Source organism: Cornus florida, unplaced genomic scaffold (genome assembly GCF_030987335.1).
Source record: "Cornus florida cultivar Cherokee Brave unplaced genomic scaffold, ASM3098733v1 CherokeeBrave_3.0.0_Hap2_Chr03, whole genome shotgun sequence".
In the NCBI taxonomy this organism is placed as follows: domain Eukaryota; kingdom Viridiplantae; phylum Streptophyta; class Magnoliopsida; order Cornales; family Cornaceae; genus Cornus; species Cornus florida.
In genome coordinates this window covers 2,058,333-2,076,437 of record NW_026775573.1, presented here as the reverse complement: position 1 = coordinate 2,076,437, position 18,105 = coordinate 2,058,333, and the positions used below count along the sequence as shown (strand labels likewise).

Below are 18,105 nucleotides of genomic sequence, written 5' to 3'. Positions count from 1 at the left end.
AAGATGGTTTATAAATGGAACAATTTACATAAAGCTAAATGATTTCACAAAAGGAACCAATTTATCAAATCTAGAGCAGATCTGTTTATTTTCAAGAACGGAAGTTTTTAGTTTCTTGATTTTTGCTTGTTTGGGACGAAATATAGAGAAAACATGAAGGTGAAGGAATTACCATTCATTTTTTGTAGACGTAAGTGGGGTTTTTTTCCAGAATATATGTCAAGCAGAAGAGGACATTTTCGGCATAAAGAGTGTCCTCTTCTACTAGGGTTATATTTGTCTAAAAAAAAATTAGGGACAAATAGGAAATCGATTAAAAGGAGTTTATGGAGTGTTTGGTCTATAGTTCAATCTTATCCCAAAGTTAAGTATTTGGTGTTTGGTATAGATTTGCTTTATTAATGTCCCAAAAGAACTCCTTTGGCAATTGAACAAAATGATGTATTTTTAGTTATTAAATTATTCTATTGACATGAAGGTATTACAATTATTTTAAGTTTTAAAGATATTTGCATCAAATTAATAATATAGTGGAATTTTAAACTAAAAAAAAACATTTTTTTTTTCTCTATATCAATAGGACAAGATTTTTTTTTTGCGCACTTTACCCATATATATTTGGATGCTTTAAGTTCTTGCTATTCACCTTTGTGTGACTTTGCAACTTCTCTTTCGTAAAGGTATATCTGTCTCTCTCTCCATTTCACATGGTATCAGATCGACATTAAATCACAAATATTAATTACCATTTCATTGATGAGGAAATTAGCACCTCATTGATAAAATAATTTCCTTAGTAGACAAGTGGGGCAACTTTTATCGTGTTTCACCATACAGGAGCTGTTTTTTCCTTCCAAATGTTAGTAGACCATGCATTAAAATAAATGTGGTTTTTGTTCAGTGAAATAAATTGACATGAAAACAGTGCTTTTTTGGCAAATGGTTGACCACTTGCGTGCTAAATGGGATTGTTTATTTATTTATTTTTTCGCAAACGATCAATATGTTACAAACTAATGTACTATGGTTGTAAATGTTATGTCCTATACAAGTCCGTAAAGAGTTTTTCACCACTGAATTTATTTTTTATTGGATAAATTAAAATCATGTTATCTAAAATATGGCTTTATAAAAATGTGTTTTATTTGTTGTTTTGAAAATTACAATGACCTCTCATAAGTTTAAAAAAGTTAATTATGTTATGTTTGGTAAGAAGGAAAGAAGAGGGGTGGAAGGAAAATAAGAAGGAAGGAACAAATTTCATTCGTTCAATAGAAATGATATAAGGAAATAAATGATAATAGGAAAGATAAGTCATCCTTTTCTTTTACAAATTTTCATCCGTCCAAAGCGGAAGATAGGAGAGAAGACAAGTGAACTTATTATAGAAATTTTAAATTATTAGATCACCTTTTATAAATTCCATAAAGAAAGTATTGATGGGTTTAATGGTAAAAACGACTTAAAAAATTATATCTTTTGATTTAATTTCTCATATTCGTAGTCATCCCTTTTTCTCTCGCTTCCATTTAATTTTTTTCCTTTCTACCGAACCGAGCATAAATGTTAGAAATGTTTACTTTAGCAGAACTATATATATATATATATATTATGGAATAACATAACTTATCGGTCCTTATACTCCCAAATTTACTACACTTTAAAACTAAAATAAGGTAAAAACTATTGAAGGCAAAAAAAAAAAAATTAAAGTACTCGTTCAATAAAATAAAATGTTTGGTAAGGACTGCGAATGTTTCCAGGGTCCGCTCAATCACTAGGGATGCATTTAGTAACGAAAAACGTTTCTTATTTTCTGTTTTCAACCTCTAAAAAGGCAAAACGAAAACAAAAATCGCATTAAATAAAATATTTTTGTTTTTCTATAATAGAAAATGTTTTCAATTTTTGTGAAAAAAAGAAAAAACATCAAAATAATGTTTCTTATGTTTCGACACTGTAGCACATAAACGTTTTCACTAATGTTACTGCATAGGCACTATTCATTTCAAATAAAATTCATATTATTTGTGTTATATACTAAGTTGCATATTAAATGTCAATAAAAATATATATTTTTAACATAAAATAAATAAAATATTGTATATTATTTTCTATTTGATAAAAATATATTTTAATATATAACATATTAAATAATAATGTCAATTATTTTTTGTGACAAAATAATTTTTTATATAGAATATAATGTTATTAAATTATTAAGCAGTAGATATTTTATATTATTATATATCATATCTATATTATATTATATGTAAATTTTAAATTATAATTAATTTACAATATTACAACACAATATATATTTTATTACATATGAGATATATTATTTAATATTTTTTATTCATAATAAATTATCAAATGTTAAATATATTATATATCACATAATAAATGTATACATCATGCATACACATGTATTTATATACATAATCGGTGGGAATGTTTTTGTTTTAGTGTATCTAATTTTGCACTCATGATGTATTGGGTACTTATGATGTATTGGGTACTTTTAAGATTTATAATTTTAAATTAGATTTTATAGATTTATGACTTTTTGATATTAATGGAAGCAAGTGTCGTGCCTGAGTGGTTAGGTTGCTCCCTATGTCCGAGAGTTCATGTTTAAGCCATCTACTCTATCCTCTATTCAATAACTACTAAAATTCTTGCCATAAAAAAAATAAAATAAAAAATTTAAAAAATATTATGTACATTTTGTAACAAATATGTTGTATTATTAAATACGGTTATTATTTTATGTTTTCAAATTTGTGACAACAACAAGTGTTAATAAACATCATTTATATTTTTTACTTTCACTTAAGAAAGCAAAATTATGTTTCAACTTTCTTAAAACTGTAAAAATAGAAAACGAAAACATTACTAAACGCACCCTAGGCAGGCTACGATTTCTATGTTCATGTAAAGAGAGTGTATTAAATCTCCGGGAATATGGTACTCCTGGATAGTGGGAACTAATGCAGGCCGGCCTGGCCCAAGGCGACCTCAGATTTTAGAGGCCTCAAATTTTGAGGCCCATGGGGATGAAAAAAAAAATAATAATAAAAAAAAATAAAAAAATAAAAAATTTAAGTTAGGGCAAGAGTCTTGGTCGGCTTGGGCCTCAAACGTCGACACAATCTGCGTCGACACTCTGCAGGACGCAGCCTCCGCTATCGCTTCAGGATCAGGTGACAGCGTGACAACGTATGTTCATCCTTCCTCTCTCTTCTCTCTCCTTTTGCATGAATCGATTTTTTTTTTTTTTTTTTTTTTCCCTCTCCCTAAGTCCACTCCAGTCTCGCAACAGCAGCAACCGTACCCCTTTTCCTCGTAATTTTTTGCATTTTCACATTCAATCCTACGAAAATTAAGGATCCCTTGAAGTGGGTTGAGGTCCTGAGGTAATAATTAACTTTTTCGATCTCTAAATTATGCTCATACTTAAAAGTGCCAAATTAAGGGTTTTTTTTTTTTTTTTTTGTTTTTTTAAATTTATTTTTATATGAAGATACATACCACCATTATTGATTTTATTTGAAGTTGGTTCAGCTAGAATTTCAGTTAATAATACTGTCAATGGCTCAAAGCACTTGCCAGTTGCCATCAGAATGTACAAACACATGGAAATCAAGAGCAGGCTTTAACAAAACAAAAGTTAATGGTTTTTTCTATTAATTTGCAGAGGTTTTCTGTAGCAATGATCAATCAATCACTGCTACTAAAGTTAATTCCTCCTGAAATCAAGAAAGGACTAATTGGCTCCCAAAAACAACACACAAAAACACACACAGAGCTCCAGTGAAAACTCCAACCAGAGATCATTCAACCAAACTGCTTGATTTTAGATTTTTTTATATTATATTTATTGTATGATCGGCAATGCCCAGTTATTATTGTTTCCGTTTAATTCTCCATCCGTTTTATGTTAATTGTGATCTTCTTTCACATGCTAGCAGGACACTCTTCTTAGGATCTCGTGAGGTTATTTGCCTTGAACATTTACTTTGATATAAAGTTGAATTTTGATTTTTGTGACGAAGTTGTGTTGAATATTTTATTTTAATTTCTTTTGTGTGTTTTCAACATTAATATCTTTTATGTTCTTATTATCTCATATTAATGAAAATTCTGCATTCTTATAATTTTTGTGCCTGTGAAAATTTTGCACTCTTTAATTGATAGATTTATTGTTATTAGTTACATGTCTTATGCACACTGTATAGGCGCACAATTATTTATTGGTGGTGATAGATTTATAGTTATTAGTTAGTTGTCTTTTACAAACTGTACAGGTGCACAATTATTTATTGGTGGTGATAAAAATTTATAGTTATTAGTTAGTTGTCTTAAGCACACTGCACAAACGCACAATTATTTATTGGTGGTGATAGATTTATAGTCATTAGTTAGTTGTCTTATGCACACTGTACAGGCGCACAATTATTTGTTGGTGGTGATAAAATTTATAGTTATTAGTTAGTTGTCTTATGCACAATGCACAGACACACAATTATATTAGCTATAGAATTTGAAAACATCGTGTGAAAATTCCGCACCCTTATAATTTTTTTTGCTCGTGTGAAACTTAAGGGCTTCACATTTGAAAGTTTGCCTAGGGCCTCTCAAAATATTTGAAATCTTAGGCCGGCCCTACATGAATGTGGTGATGGGCTCCACCACATTCAATGGCTGGGATGATCCCGGAGTATTTAATACTTTCTCCACGCAGAGAATGTTGAAAAAAAAGGCCCCATTTTTTTTACTTATCAAAAAAAAAAAAAAAAAAAAAAAAATGGCCCCATTTTTTTTGAACTATATATATATATATACTGGAAAATAATAAAAAAATGCCCCTTGTAGAGAAGGATTAGTAGAAAAACTCCTAATAAATATAATTACTTACAATGTTATTTAATTTAATTGATTTTTCTTTTCAGTGATAAAAATAGATTGAATTCATTGTATATATTCTGTCTTTTATATAATTTAATTGAACTAAAAAAAGTCAATATTTTATATACTTCTATTTAAATTATCTCTCTTTTTTTCACATCCTTTTTATTTTTTTAAAAAATTCTTCTAACTTGCTTTTATATATTTTATTCTTAATATATTTTTTACTCATTTATTGTTTAATTGGTATAAGAACTCAAAAATAAAAAAAATGTATAGAATTAATTAATATTATTTATGTTTATGTACTAAAATAAAAATATACTTTTAAGAATTTTCGCATTAGGCCTCAATATATATTAAAGAAAAATGATTTTTTTGATGACATATTATTAAGGCTTCAAATGAACCGAGCTATTCATTCATGAACAGTTCGGGTTCGATTCAGACTTGTTCGTTAAGTAAATAAGTCAAGCTCGAGCTCATTTTTCAAACTCGTTTAATAAACGAGCCGAGCTTGAACATTGCTAAGCTCGGCTCATGAGCAGTTCATTTAAATAAAAATTAACATATTTAAACTATTTTATATAAGAACTTATAATTTAGCCCAAGTTTATTTATATTTTTATTGGCCCAATTAGTGTATTAGTATTTGGAAACCAATCTTACAAATAAAATCATTTAGTTAAATGATCCATTTGGCTCAATTCATGATTTTATCTTAGCCTTGGATCAATTTTATAAAGGTTACTAAAAAAAACCTAACAGTAGCCCGCCGCAAGAAGCAAGCAACGAGAAATTGCCCTCTGCGCTAATCCTTCCACTCCCACCATTCTTTGACTACACCGGCGACTCTCGCCGTTCTCTGACTGCACCGGCGACATCCATGTTAGCTCTCCACCCCTCTCTCTCCCTCAATCTCAAGCTTAATATTCAACTTATCAAAAAAAATAAAAAATAAAAAATAATAAAAAATGGCTTGGTTTATTATAGTATATAAATATGTGTGTGTATATATATTGACAAGCCCGAGCGGAGCTGAGTTCAAGCTCGTCAAAAAATTGTTGAGTCGAGCTCAAGCTTGGACCAACCAAGCTTGTCCGAATCCTAGCCGAGCCTTGAGCACCTCTCTAGACTATCCGAGCCCGATAGGTTAAGGGCTTTCGGTCGACGTAGATAGGTTGGGGGCTTTTGGTTGACGTCTGGTCCTTAGGCGTTGACCGATATCTGTAATTTTTTTGGGCTAGATTAATGTGTGACATCAATTATTCAGCATTATGTGAATACCTTCTTTTGATAGTGAAGGTGGCGAGTGTTTTTTTTTTTTTTTTTTCATGTATATAGGACTCAGTCGACATGAAGTGGCTACACGTCGACTGGTTCGAGGTTTTCGGTCGACGTCTGGTCGTTAGGCGTCGACCAGTATCTCCAATTTTTTGAGCTAGATTTATGTGTGACATTAGTTATTCGGTACTATGTGAATACCTTGTTTTGAGGGTGAAGGTGGTGGTGGGGAGTAAGTTACTTTGTGTAATTACCGCATCCATACGCGATCTCAATAGCACTTAAACAAATAAGGACGTGGCCAAATATAGGCCAATTAATGTGCAACGCATGGGACAGCAGGCCAAAGTAGCTTCGGAGGAGGATTCGCGCCCGATGTTGGTTAGGGTTTGTGAGAAGATGTCACACAACTTAAATTGCAAACTTGGCTATCCACGTATGTAGTCGGTTCTATTTCGGTTCTTTTTTGTTGGGCTAAATCGCAGCACATGACTGCAAACAGACCCTAAAACCATCCCTATGCCACCAAATCACTTTCTGCCTCTCCCAAAACCGAAACACTCGATTCCTCCATTGACCACCGCAAACTCATCCGCCGGCGAGAATAGAAGCTCCTCCACCATTGTCACTCTCCTCCAGGTTTTTGCTTTCGCTCTAACTCAATCTCTCTCTCTATATATACACACAATTACACACACATCTCACTCTACTTTCTCTCTCATGCACAATTTCTACATCTTCTGCCTCAGTCTTTGCCTCCATCGCTCCCATCTCGTCATCCGCCTTGCTGGTAACCTGTAGGCGTTGAAACTTTCTTCCCTGAGGAAATCCTTTCCTGACTCCATAATTCGACGGAACTGAAGCGCTTTTTTAACGGTTATTGAGAAGAGTAAGCCTAAGATGGTTGGGGAGTTAGTATTGAAATAAGCTGCGAATTACCCAACTCTGGAAGAGAACAAATTCTCATTTTTCTGTGCTTGTGAGGTCCTCTGTTTCTAACAGTTTGTCTTCCATGGTTGAGTCTATGAGGACTTCTTGAAGCGAAGATTTGTTCATGGTCTTCCATAAAATAATATTCAAAACCCTAACCCTAGGCTGTCTTATCCTCATTCACTCTCTCTCAATATTTGAAGATTTTTTTTTTAATTAATTAATTAATTATTTATTTATTTATTTTTGTTACTTATGGTTTTTGTGATTTTAAAATTTTATTTGCATTTGTCAATGAGATTGTACAATTTTGTGTTTTTATCAATGTAGTTGCAATGAGCAAGGAGAATTCAACCCAAAAGGCTGCACTTCCAAAATTGGTGAAGTTAGATAAGGCGTTTAAGCTAGTGAGTATTTAATTTTTCCCTGGCTAATGTCTTGTTGGGGTAATCTTGAGTGGTAAATGTGTTGCATTTCTTGTAACTGATGATAATTTTTCTGAAATTTATTAAAGGGCGTTAGTAATATCATATAGTAACTCATTTAGGGATCTTACTCTCAGTTGCTTATTAAATTTAAGCTAAAATAGTTTACTTGGGATTTTGAGGAAACCATGCTGTCTAAATACTGGATGGTCCACTTTAATGTTTTGTTGTTTCAGAGATTCTATGTGAACATAGGTGAATAAAGGCGTTTCTCATGCAAATGTGTAGAATTTTATGGCATGATGTCTTGCATATCTGATCTACAACTGTAGTTGTAGATTTTCCTTCTATTAAGAGCATTTTATTATTATTTTTCTTCATTTTTTTTATAAGTATTATTATTCTTTATATTCATGGAGCACAATGATCCGGATTTCGGTCTACCCCCATTGAAAGGAGCGTATATCTTCAGTGTTGGCAATGTCGTGTTTGGCATGCCAAGGGTCTAGGCCGTGTTTCTGGTTCAGGTGATTATGTGTCTATACTATTTTATGTCAGGTGCTCTGCCATTGTTTGTAATAAATGGCTAAGCTTATGGTGCTAAGATCGTGTGTGCTTGGTTTATTTTATCAATAACTTTCTGCTTAGTTTCTACTAGGGAAGAAAGAAAGTGAATGGAAAATTTTCATTTTATCATATTTTTATTTTAAGAATGAAAATTTTTGTCTAGGGAAAAGTATGGGTCTTAATTTGGTCCAAGTTGGTTTCTTTAGCCAAATCACCAAAGAAAACTTTATTTTAATGAATTTATGATTGGTTATTTATGATTTTCTTGTCATGTCATTGAACTACATTGCTCATAGTTTTTCATATTTGCATAAAATTGTTACGTTTTGCTATTTCTATTGGGAGGTGCAACAGATACCTTGACTGCACTGTTGTAAGCTCGCATCTTTCCTGTGGTAATTATGTTTTAAAGATCTCATTTGCTCAACTATATGCTGCTTGTGTACAGGCCGAACAATGGGTTAATAATATGACCAAATCCACAGATGAATCAGCTGAAGTAGAATTAGAGGGTCGACCTGCTAGGTCAGTAAGTCTATTCTTTTGTTGCTTTAATTATAATTATAGGCAGTTTGTTTAATTTCTTCATGCATTTCTATAGGCTGGGACTAGGTTCAACAGTACCACGCCAGTCCAAAATTGGGCATTCAAATGACCCCGTTGAAAGGAAATTGCTGGCTAAATTGAATATTGGAAGAATAAATGCGTCCAAAAAGACTCTGGAATCTACCCCATCTGCAAGAGATGGATGTGGTGATAGTGATGATGACGAGGATGACTTGGATAGCAGAACCAATGCATTTGCCAAGAAGAGGCCGGTGCCTTTGACCTCATCTTTACAGGTAAAGAAGAAGAAGAAGAAGTAACCGTTCCTTGCCAAAATGAAAGCTTTTAAGTGCTTTTATTACTTTTTTGACACAGGTTGATGAATTTCATTTATTTCATTAAATCTTCATATTGTCCCTTAGTTTCCTTGTACCCATTTTGGGAAGTGGCTATTACCTACAACACCTCCCTTCGGACACAGGTACTGTAATGTTATTGTACATTGTTAAAATGGAAAATGTATATTAGGGCTCTTTCCTTTTGCTCTATACAACTAATTTATATGTTTGTGAGCTCAATGAGCTTTTTAGCTTTATAGTTTCTGAATTTTTTCTTTGGCTTTATACGGCGAGTTTGTATCTATTGATTACTGCCCTAAGCACTTTAAAAAAAAAAAAAAAACCTTGCAACTTTGTGGACAATTTTAAGTGATATACCATATTCTTTGGAGCTCAATTTATTTTTATGAGATCAATAGCAGGGCATGAAAATTGCGGTGTTCTTTTCTGCTGATGCCTTGATGTGTGTTGGGTAATAATTGCTTGAGTGAAGTCTCTCAAAATGCTTTCTTGTATGAACTTACATTTTGGATTGACAAAATGCATTTATGAACTTACATTGTGGATTGACAAAATGCTTTCTTGTGCAACAGTGTTTTTTGTCAAACATGGTCTTGATGTTCTACTGATGGCTTGAGCCATTTTATGTAGTTTCTGGCAGCTTGATTGTATTTTTAATGCAATGTTAGTGCTTTTCATATTGAACTTTGAAATTGGTTTTTTTCCCCTCTTTTGAAAAGGACCTATTGCCAATGTTGGACTTTATTGCAAGAACTATAGCAGCAACCATAGCATCCTATTCGTGGTAGTTTCTTATATCATTCCTCGTTTTCTAACAGAGAGCTGAAACGCTTGCTGGGGCCTTTTAAATCTGTAAAACAATGGTTTAGATTTACAACAGCATTTCTGAAATTGTCAACTGAATAAAAACCCGGGAGCATTTTCGCGAGAACGAAATGGCCAACAGATAGACCTGTTGCTAAAAAATCTGAGTGTATAACATGATAATATGTTATACTCTAGGTTAAGATTGTTTTTGTTTTAGTACATACAGACCTGTTGCTAAAAAATCCAGTGTATAACATGGTAATATGTTATACTCTAGGTTAAGATTGTTTTTGTTTTAGTACATAGGGGAAAACTCTGTTTTTCTCGTTAAAGGGTCAGTTTAATTTGTCCAAAAAAAAAAAATCAATTTAATTCAATTCAACCTTGGATATCATTCTAACAAATTATGGTTTGGAACATAATTTAGAATTCAGAAGATAATCAGATGAGTAAGCTACTAAGAAGTAGACAATGAAAGAAGTTGAAAAGCAAATGGTGGGAAGCCAAATAGATGTTTTGGACAAAAGGATTAAAGGATTCTGATAAATATTTAAGTTCCAAAAAAATTTGGAGCTTTTTGGTTGCCTTGATCAAAACCAAAAAGAATGTAGCCAAAATAGGAAATAAAAATATGATCCAGTTATCTTTCACATGCAAAATAGGAAACTTTTGAGGCTTAATAACAGCATAGAACATGCACTCTAAAAGAATTGGAAAATCCAAAACACAACAAACAAAGCCTGTCCAATGTGTATAACAATTTTTTTTGTTTTGTTTCAGTCCTTTTACATTTACAACTGACTAGTCACAACTCACAGATGCTCACAAAGTTGTAATTACAACAGTAGGTACTATGTGAAAACAAAACCAGAAAACAGAAGTAAGAATAAATGAAATCAAACCAAAAGAAAAAAAAAAAAAAAACCTTATTAGAACTAGATACAACACATTAAACACACCAAACCTGTATTCTACAATGATCGGAACACCTCCAATTTCACCGTGTTAAGCCACCAGCTGAGAACTGTCAGCTCAACATGTTTTGTATCTTCAAAAGGAGCACTTGCATGGGAACTAAATGATTCCGATTTCTTCCTATATAGTGAGGATCCTTTATTTATTGGCTTCGACTAAGGAGAGATCCTAATTTTCTGTTAATGAACTGGAAACCCTAACTACCGTATTGATATGGTTTCAGTAGCAACTGCTGTAAATGTTGTGTGAAATTGTCCATAGAAAGCTCCAAGAGAGAGAGAGCGCGCTAAACTAACTTGGAAGATGATGCAGCCAGCATATTCTCCTGGTATACAAGAAATGACTCAAGGCAGGCCACTTCTTGGGGAAAATGAATGAAGTTGGCAGGCTTTACGAACACATGGTACTCTCGTTTTCCTTCAACTCAGTGGGAAGTTCAGAAAAATCACATTTTGGACTTTCATCTACAAAGGTTAATAACACGTCTTTTATCAAATCTTCAAAAATGGCTTCCGCTACCTCAATACCAATACTTTCAGAATCAAATCGAAGGTCCATCCATGTTCCGGTTCTTGCCATGTCTTTTCTAACAATTTGGTCCAAAGTACGTGGTGGCGGCGGTAGGAGAAGATGCCATTCAACTCCTTTCCATACCTCAAGGATGATATTCTTCCCTTTTGGGATTGGCTGAATGTGCCGCTTTACAAATGATGCCCCAGGGAAGTAACCAAAGTAGTACTCACAAACCTCCTTAAGAACTTCATCAGTACAATCAAAGAGGAGCTCCTGGTCATGCCGAGATCGGTTGGAAAACAATTCTACTTCATCAAACAATGATGGGTCAAGAAGATGGTTTGAAGATAGCCATCTCGAGAGAAATTCATCCCAGTTCAAGCCAGAACCAAGCAGCACTGCCTCTACATAATCAAATTCAGATTCCTCATCCTCCATGCATGTTCTTACACATATTCCTTGATCTGTAGCTGGAAAGATCGGATCTTCGAAATGGATATCTAATGTTTGCATTGGTGCTACAACTGTAGATTTTTAAATGGCTTAACTTTAGCACAGAAGAAAATGTGATGTACAATAAAAAAAATATTGGATGTGAGGTCAATTTTACTCTTGGTATGAGAGCCTACCAGGTAAGGATTTGATGCTTGCAGGGCTGATCTCATCTTCTGTGAATAATGGCTCAAGCACAGATACGGGACTTGGCCGCTCTGGTCTTTCAATGGCACTTTCTAGATCTTCAACTTCCTTGGCAACCAAAAGGCTTGATGGACGATATGGAGAATACAGTGATTCATCCTCATCAAGTGAATCCTGGAAAAGGAACAGGAGAAAAGCTGTGATAGAATGCACTAGAACAAGATGGAAAAAACCAACAAAACACAAAGCACAGGGAAATTCATAAAATGCCTCTAAATATTTTAAGGAGTTTTAAGTTTTTCTAGTACATCTCAATCCAAGTAACTTATCGTCAAATATGTTCATACAAAATATGTTTTCTCCTGATCCCTCTTCGATAGAAATGTCACTTTCTTAGTTTTAAAGGAGGGCTCACTATTTCAATATATATATATATACCCATAAGTTAATTTGAGCACTTAATTAAAGTCATATTACTAATTATTTGTGCCATACAAAAACACCAGTGAGCAAAAAAAATTTACCAATTTCAAGCACTGGGACGATTCCTCTTCTTCACAAACTGCATTGCCCTTCTGGTCATCATCAGTAATTGATGAGCTTTCTTCTAAAACATCCAGAACTTTGCTCACTTTCTGAAATTCAGTATCAGTTGATTTTAAAATATCAACATCACCTACACAAGTTTTATGAACAGAGATTTAATACAATGCTTCTCACAATAAGTTAAAGAATGTAAAACTATAGCCAAAAAAAAAAAAAGAGAGAAAAAAGAAAAAAATAAAAAGAAAAGATATAATGAAAGAAAGGAGAAACAATACCTCTAGAGCTCATTTCATCTCTCGTAGAAGACAGGGTTTCTACCACTGCGTTAGCATCTTTAAGCTCATCTGAGATTTCCAGATTTGAGTCGAGGGCTTGTACAATGTCATCGGGGATGTCACCAATAATGCATGATTCGCTCTCTAAGTTTTGCCATGATGGACCTTGATGATTAACATGGCTTTCTTGTATGAGTCTCCAGGTGTTCTCATTGACCATTTGAAGATTGTTGCAAGAAGACAATCTCATCTGTGCAGTTGCAAAACCTTGCTCCTTGTCCTGTCCAGGACTGCAAATCGGAGAAAAGTTGAACTCATTAAGAGAGAGAATCCTACCTAGTGTTTCCGGTAACTGTCTGTTCGAGAATTCCTCAACTTCATCCCCATTGCTCAGCATCTCCAAGAGATGTTTTTTGGCCTCGATGTAAATATTAGACACCTTTTGCTCTGGATAACCTATGGTTTGATTTCCAATACTTTTCTCTGCGTCCTTTGGACTGTCATTCTTGTCTCTCTTCTTGATCCCAATGGAAGGTCTGGCCATTCTTTCGTTATAAAAATGGTTTCTATTTGGAGAACCCCATCCACCATTTTCTCTACCAGCCTCTTTGTCACTCTTTCCAGATTTTTGACTCTTGGTAAGAAATCTATTCGTAACACCATCTGTAGAGATCCCATGCCGCTCCTTTCCCATAGCATGCTTTAACTTTCTTTTAATTTCAGTAAAAGAAAATTGGGAAGCAATTCTCTCATTTTGCCCTTTATTCCCCAAGCTGCAATGAGATTGCGATGACGTGCCAAGTTTGCTATCTGTTTCAGGATTTTGCATGGCTTTTGGTCCAGGCTTCAAAATGATAATTCTGTTTGAAGGTTGACAATTCTCATTCCCATTCAATTCATTTCTTTCCTCAGACTTGCTCCTTCTCCTGAAGAAGGTGTGCTTCTTACGGTTGGAAAGCTCAGATGGTCTTGAGTTGCTTAGCTCCCAGTTTACCAAGTTGGTTCCCACCACGGAATTGGGATTTTTGTCTTTATCCAACTGAGAATCTTCAACACGCTTCACCAACATTGAGTTTCGATCCTTTATAAGTTTCAAAAGCAGTTCCTTATTTGAACTCATTGTCTGAAGCGCATCCATGAATTCTTTGGAGGGGTGGAGTTTCCCGTCTTCTGGGAGATGATTCTCGCAAGCAAACTTCTGATTTACAAACACCTTAATTGCCTCACTTAACTTTTCTTCGAAAACAGAATATGTCTGGTTTGACTGCATGTCAAGATCATCATGCCAGTCATGCTTCACAAAACTGGTGTGTTTCTGATGGATCTGGTGGCAGATCTCTTCCAGTATTACTTCCAGATCAAGATCATTTGAGGTTTTTCGCTCTGAAATTTGATGACAAGAGTTTTCAGTAGTATTCAATTCACATACATGCATATCACAAGACCTCTTGCTAGTTCTGTTCATTCTCCAACGGTTCTTTTTCACATGTCCACATTCTGAATTAGATTCTTTTGGTTCCACTTCAGCAACACTGATCTGTTCTTTCATGTCTTGTTCACTCAACATCTCTTCTTCCATGAGTTTCTTTACACTAGTCTTATCAGCAGCAGCTGCTGTTGTTTCACCAACCTGAAACATTTTCAAGTTAATTAAGGTAAAATATATAAATGTTACAGTTCACCCTTTATTATATGGCCTAAAGTTCATAAATGTAGTTGAGCATCCCCTTCTCACCCCACATGTCCAAAAGGAACGAAAAAAAAAAAAAAAACCACAAAAGGAAAGCAAGCAGTATTATTATTCTAGTTTTCATGAGTAAAATATAAATTGTCAATACATACCATGCTTCCTCCACAGTTCTCATCGGAATTTGTCAGCATATTCATTTTGGACATAAGATATCCGGCACCAGCTACAAGGGGAAAAAATTAACAAATTACATAATGTGGAAAATGGAGTTTGCGGAGAACTAGAAAGAATTGTGCTATGAGCTAACGTGGTATAATGAATGCCTTTGGTGTTGCATATTTTCAGAGAAACTCATTTTTTCCCCCATGAATGGTCTAAATAGTTTTTAAAAAGGGAGACAAGCTTGTTCTTTGATGGTCTATTGCTTTGAGGAAAACATGGACATTTTCTTAATAACTTGTGAAACAAACTGTCCTCGATTTCCATGTTCTGCACCAATGAAAACTCAGAATGAAAAATATAATTCAAAATTTAAAATATTCAACAGGAACACACTATCTGAAACACATTTCCACAAGACCTCCACTTAATCTTTCAAATATATAATTATAAAAAAAATAAAATAAACTTTTTTCTTGATATTAAACAAATTCTTACCGACAGCTTGTTTGTTCCCACGCCTTCGATCTAAAAGCAGTTTGCGAGTTGATCTACCATGCTGAAAGTCAAAGATATTAATCAAACCCCATATGCACCCTGGCCGATCTTTTTCATGTCGTACTGGGCGTCTTTGTGATCTTTTTGCCATAATGAATGGGTGATTCTATGACCTTTAGAATGCTAAGTTCACATAGATTTCCTTACTGATACAGCCACATCAAGCCTGAGAAATGAGAAAATAGAGATACAATGACGTTAAGCAGGTAAGTTGCACTGCCTAAATACCCACCAAACTACCAAAAAAGCAAAATATAAGAAATTTCAGACAAGAAAGTCCAGGAAATTCAGTTACACACTTTATACTTTCTAAAATAACAATGCAGAATTATATGAACTTTGCCCCCGGTATTTTAAAAAATGAAAATTTTCAAGATATATTATCCATGAGAGAAGCAAGTAGAAGCGTTTAGACTGCGACTTCATCCAATGAGAAGAATTATGCAAAAGTATAATAGTCAAGATCCAAAAGGAGTAAATTAGAATACAAAAAAGAAAAATCAAAAGAATGTTGCTGCATTGGATCTTTTTAAACCCGCCCCACCCCCCCCCCAAAAAAAAAAAAAAAATTGCTGAAAAATAATAGAATATACATTTAATATAACAAATGAGAACCACAGATACATCATACACTTGGGACTTCTACATTTCTATTAGTATCCTGAAGAGAATTTTACTGATTGTTTACAAAAATCTATTTGGTTGTTTCATGAACCTGTGATCATACTACATTGTGAAATAAAACCAACAAAGATCTGAATACAAGTGTTTTTTTTAAGACCAGTGCGGTTGGAAAATTATGTTCCTTGTCGAATTGATAGTCACTTTGACGGTGAGAAATTAAATGCCAAGCTGGTTGATGTGAATAATTGACTTGTCCTACTACAACATGTGGGCTTCCAAAAATTAAGGAAAGAAAAAGAGAGAAGATGTGTCAAAGAAATTAACAACAATAAAATTACTTAGTTCTCTTTTTCAAATAATTGATTGCACTTTCAAAAAAAAATATAAAAATAAAAATAATAATAATAATAAAATTGATTGCAATAATAAGAAATATATGATAGGAGGCAGGAGAAAGTACCTGACACTCAGATGGCTTAACAATAGGCCACTAATAATAGATATGCAGCCAGATATAACTGTTAAAGAAGATCAACAAATAGCAATTTCAATCTTCAAAATTTCAAACAGAGTAAAGCTCTAAAGCTTTATTTGACTGGCAATGAATCAAAGATTTGCTTTTTCTCTTTTCATCCACAAGCCTTCACCATAGTCTTGGTAATGGTAGTCGGATCTTCCTTTAGGCCAAAGAGACCAATTATGACAAATATATCAACTCAAAAACTTCCTAGACTCTCAATTATTCACCAAGGATGTGTTAATCCCCATCCCATTAACCACTACTTCAACCCAAAAACCTCACTCCTTTCACCCCAACTTAGTAAATTCTACTGCAATCCAACCAACAAGCTGCGAATTCGGGTTTTCGAAAACTGATTCAAGGATTCTCCTTCAATGTCAAATCTCCCAACTCTTGAAATCACCAAATATACACTGATGATTTTCCAATAGCCCAATCTTCAACTATTTAAACAAAATTCATTCTTTTGGAAAATACCCAAATCAATTTATATGCTTATGCTTCATGTGTACAGAGAAGTAAATGGTTTAAACACCAAATGAGGATGTAAAGCCTAGAATTTTAAGCCTTTTGAGCCCATTCCGAGCATATCGCAGAGATAAGATCTTGAGCAAATTCTAATCATTCCAGCACACAAGCACCAAAAGAAAAAGAGAGAATCTCATAAAAAAAAAAATGAAACTTTGTAGCTTTGTACCTTTGTGGGTATCTTCACCGACCAAAAAGAGAGAGACCCAGATGGCTCAAACACCAACCCACATAATAAAATGTGGAATTAGTTGTGGGGCAGCCATTAAAGACTCAAGAAGGTGGAAGAACAGAGGAGAGAGAAGAGAGAGGTAGTGAAGAAGAATAAGAAGAAGGAAAAGAGAGGTTGGAAAGTGAAAGTGAGAGTGGAATCAGTAGCTTTGTGATGTTGGGTACTAGAGATTGAAGAATACGTGAAAGTTGGGTAAAGGATTGTTGGGCCCATTATTATTACGTTGAGAGCTTTTTTCCATTGAAGAAAAGTCTCCATTTTTCTCCGCTGCAGCAGTTCCATGTTCAACCATCATCAGTGTCACCACCCCCACACCTGTCTCCTCCTCTTTTTCTCTCTCTCTAGATGGCACTTTGTGACTTGGTCAGGAAAAAAAACCCCATTGTTTTCTCTCTCTAGATGGCACTTTGTGGTTTGGTTAGAATTAGAAACGTATGAGCATTGTTAACTCATTTGCATTTTGTGATACAGAGAGCGAGAGAGAGAGAGAGAGAGAGAGAGAGAGTTGAGAAATGACTCTCATCGACTATTGCGAAGATACGAAACGACAAACAGGATAGTGTAGGGATTGGTATTCTTAACTTATTTGCATTTTGGTTCCGTTTTGCTTTGTTAATTTAGCGAAGAAAAACAAGGACTTATTTTCAACTTAAATAATAATAATAATAAATTATAAGGTAAGTGAAGCAAATAAAATAAAAATAGATTTTATGCAAGCATTTGGTTAGAGTGAAAAAAATTACAAGTAGAAGAATATGGTTTGAATGTTTTATGATTTGAAGAATATAAAATTTTAACTTACCAAAATATATATATATATATATATATATATATATATATATAAATATAAATTAACAAGAACACTTTATTTTTTATTATTATTATTATTATTTTTTACTATCCAATCGATGAAAAAGTTGAATTTTTTCATTTTATTTCTTGTGCTTTTCCTATTTTTTCTTCTGACCAAATGAAGCCCAAGTCATGGACCCATGGTAAAAGAGAAAAAAAAGAGAA

At 33.7% G+C, this 18,105-nt stretch overlaps 2 protein-coding genes across 6 annotated transcripts; one reads left to right on the top strand and one right to left on the bottom strand.

Annotated features, from left to right (window-relative positions):
- The first annotated feature begins 3,096 nt into the window (after positions 1-3,096).
- On the top strand, positions 3,097-9,258 carry LOC132299004 (uncharacterized). 3 transcript variants are annotated; one of them, XM_059795419.1, is made up of 5 exons: positions 3,115-3,222; positions 3,975-3,999; positions 7,456-7,532; positions 8,566-8,642; positions 8,719-9,258. In XM_059795419.1, exons 3-5 carry the CDS (start codon positions 7,461-7,463, stop codon positions 8,981-8,983), a joined length of 414 nt encoding a protein of 137 aa, XP_059651402.1. In that variant the 5' UTR covers positions 3,115-3,222; positions 3,975-3,999; positions 7,456-7,460; the 3' UTR covers positions 8,984-9,258. The 3 variants fall into 3 exon arrangements, with proteins under 3 accessions (XP_059651401.1, XP_059651402.1, XP_059651403.1); XM_059795418.1 differs by lacking the exon at positions 3,975-3,999 and having other exon boundaries at positions 3,097-3,222; XM_059795420.1 differs by lacking the exons at positions 3,115-3,222; positions 3,975-3,999 and adding an exon at positions 3,280-3,419.
- A 1,289-nt stretch (positions 9,259-10,547) lies between these two features.
- Positions 10,548-17,589, bottom strand: LOC132299003 (uncharacterized). Of its 3 annotated transcripts, XM_059795415.1 has the most exons (8): positions 17,026-17,589; positions 16,269-16,326; positions 15,125-15,350; positions 14,620-14,690; positions 12,778-14,407; positions 12,481-12,632; positions 11,947-12,130; positions 10,548-11,841 (listed from the first exon to the last, which is right to left on the bottom strand). In XM_059795415.1, exons 3-8 carry the CDS (start codon positions 15,273-15,275, stop codon positions 11,195-11,197), a joined length of 2,835 nt encoding a protein of 944 aa, XP_059651398.1. In that variant the 5' UTR covers positions 15,276-15,350; positions 16,269-16,326; positions 17,026-17,589; the 3' UTR covers positions 10,548-11,194. The 3 variants fall into 3 exon arrangements, with proteins under 3 accessions (XP_059651398.1, XP_059651399.1, XP_059651400.1); XM_059795416.1 differs by lacking the exon at positions 16,269-16,326; XM_059795417.1 differs by lacking the exons at positions 15,125-15,350; positions 16,269-16,326; positions 17,026-17,589 and adding an exon at positions 14,775-14,859.
- Positions 17,590-18,105: the final 516 nt, after the last annotated feature.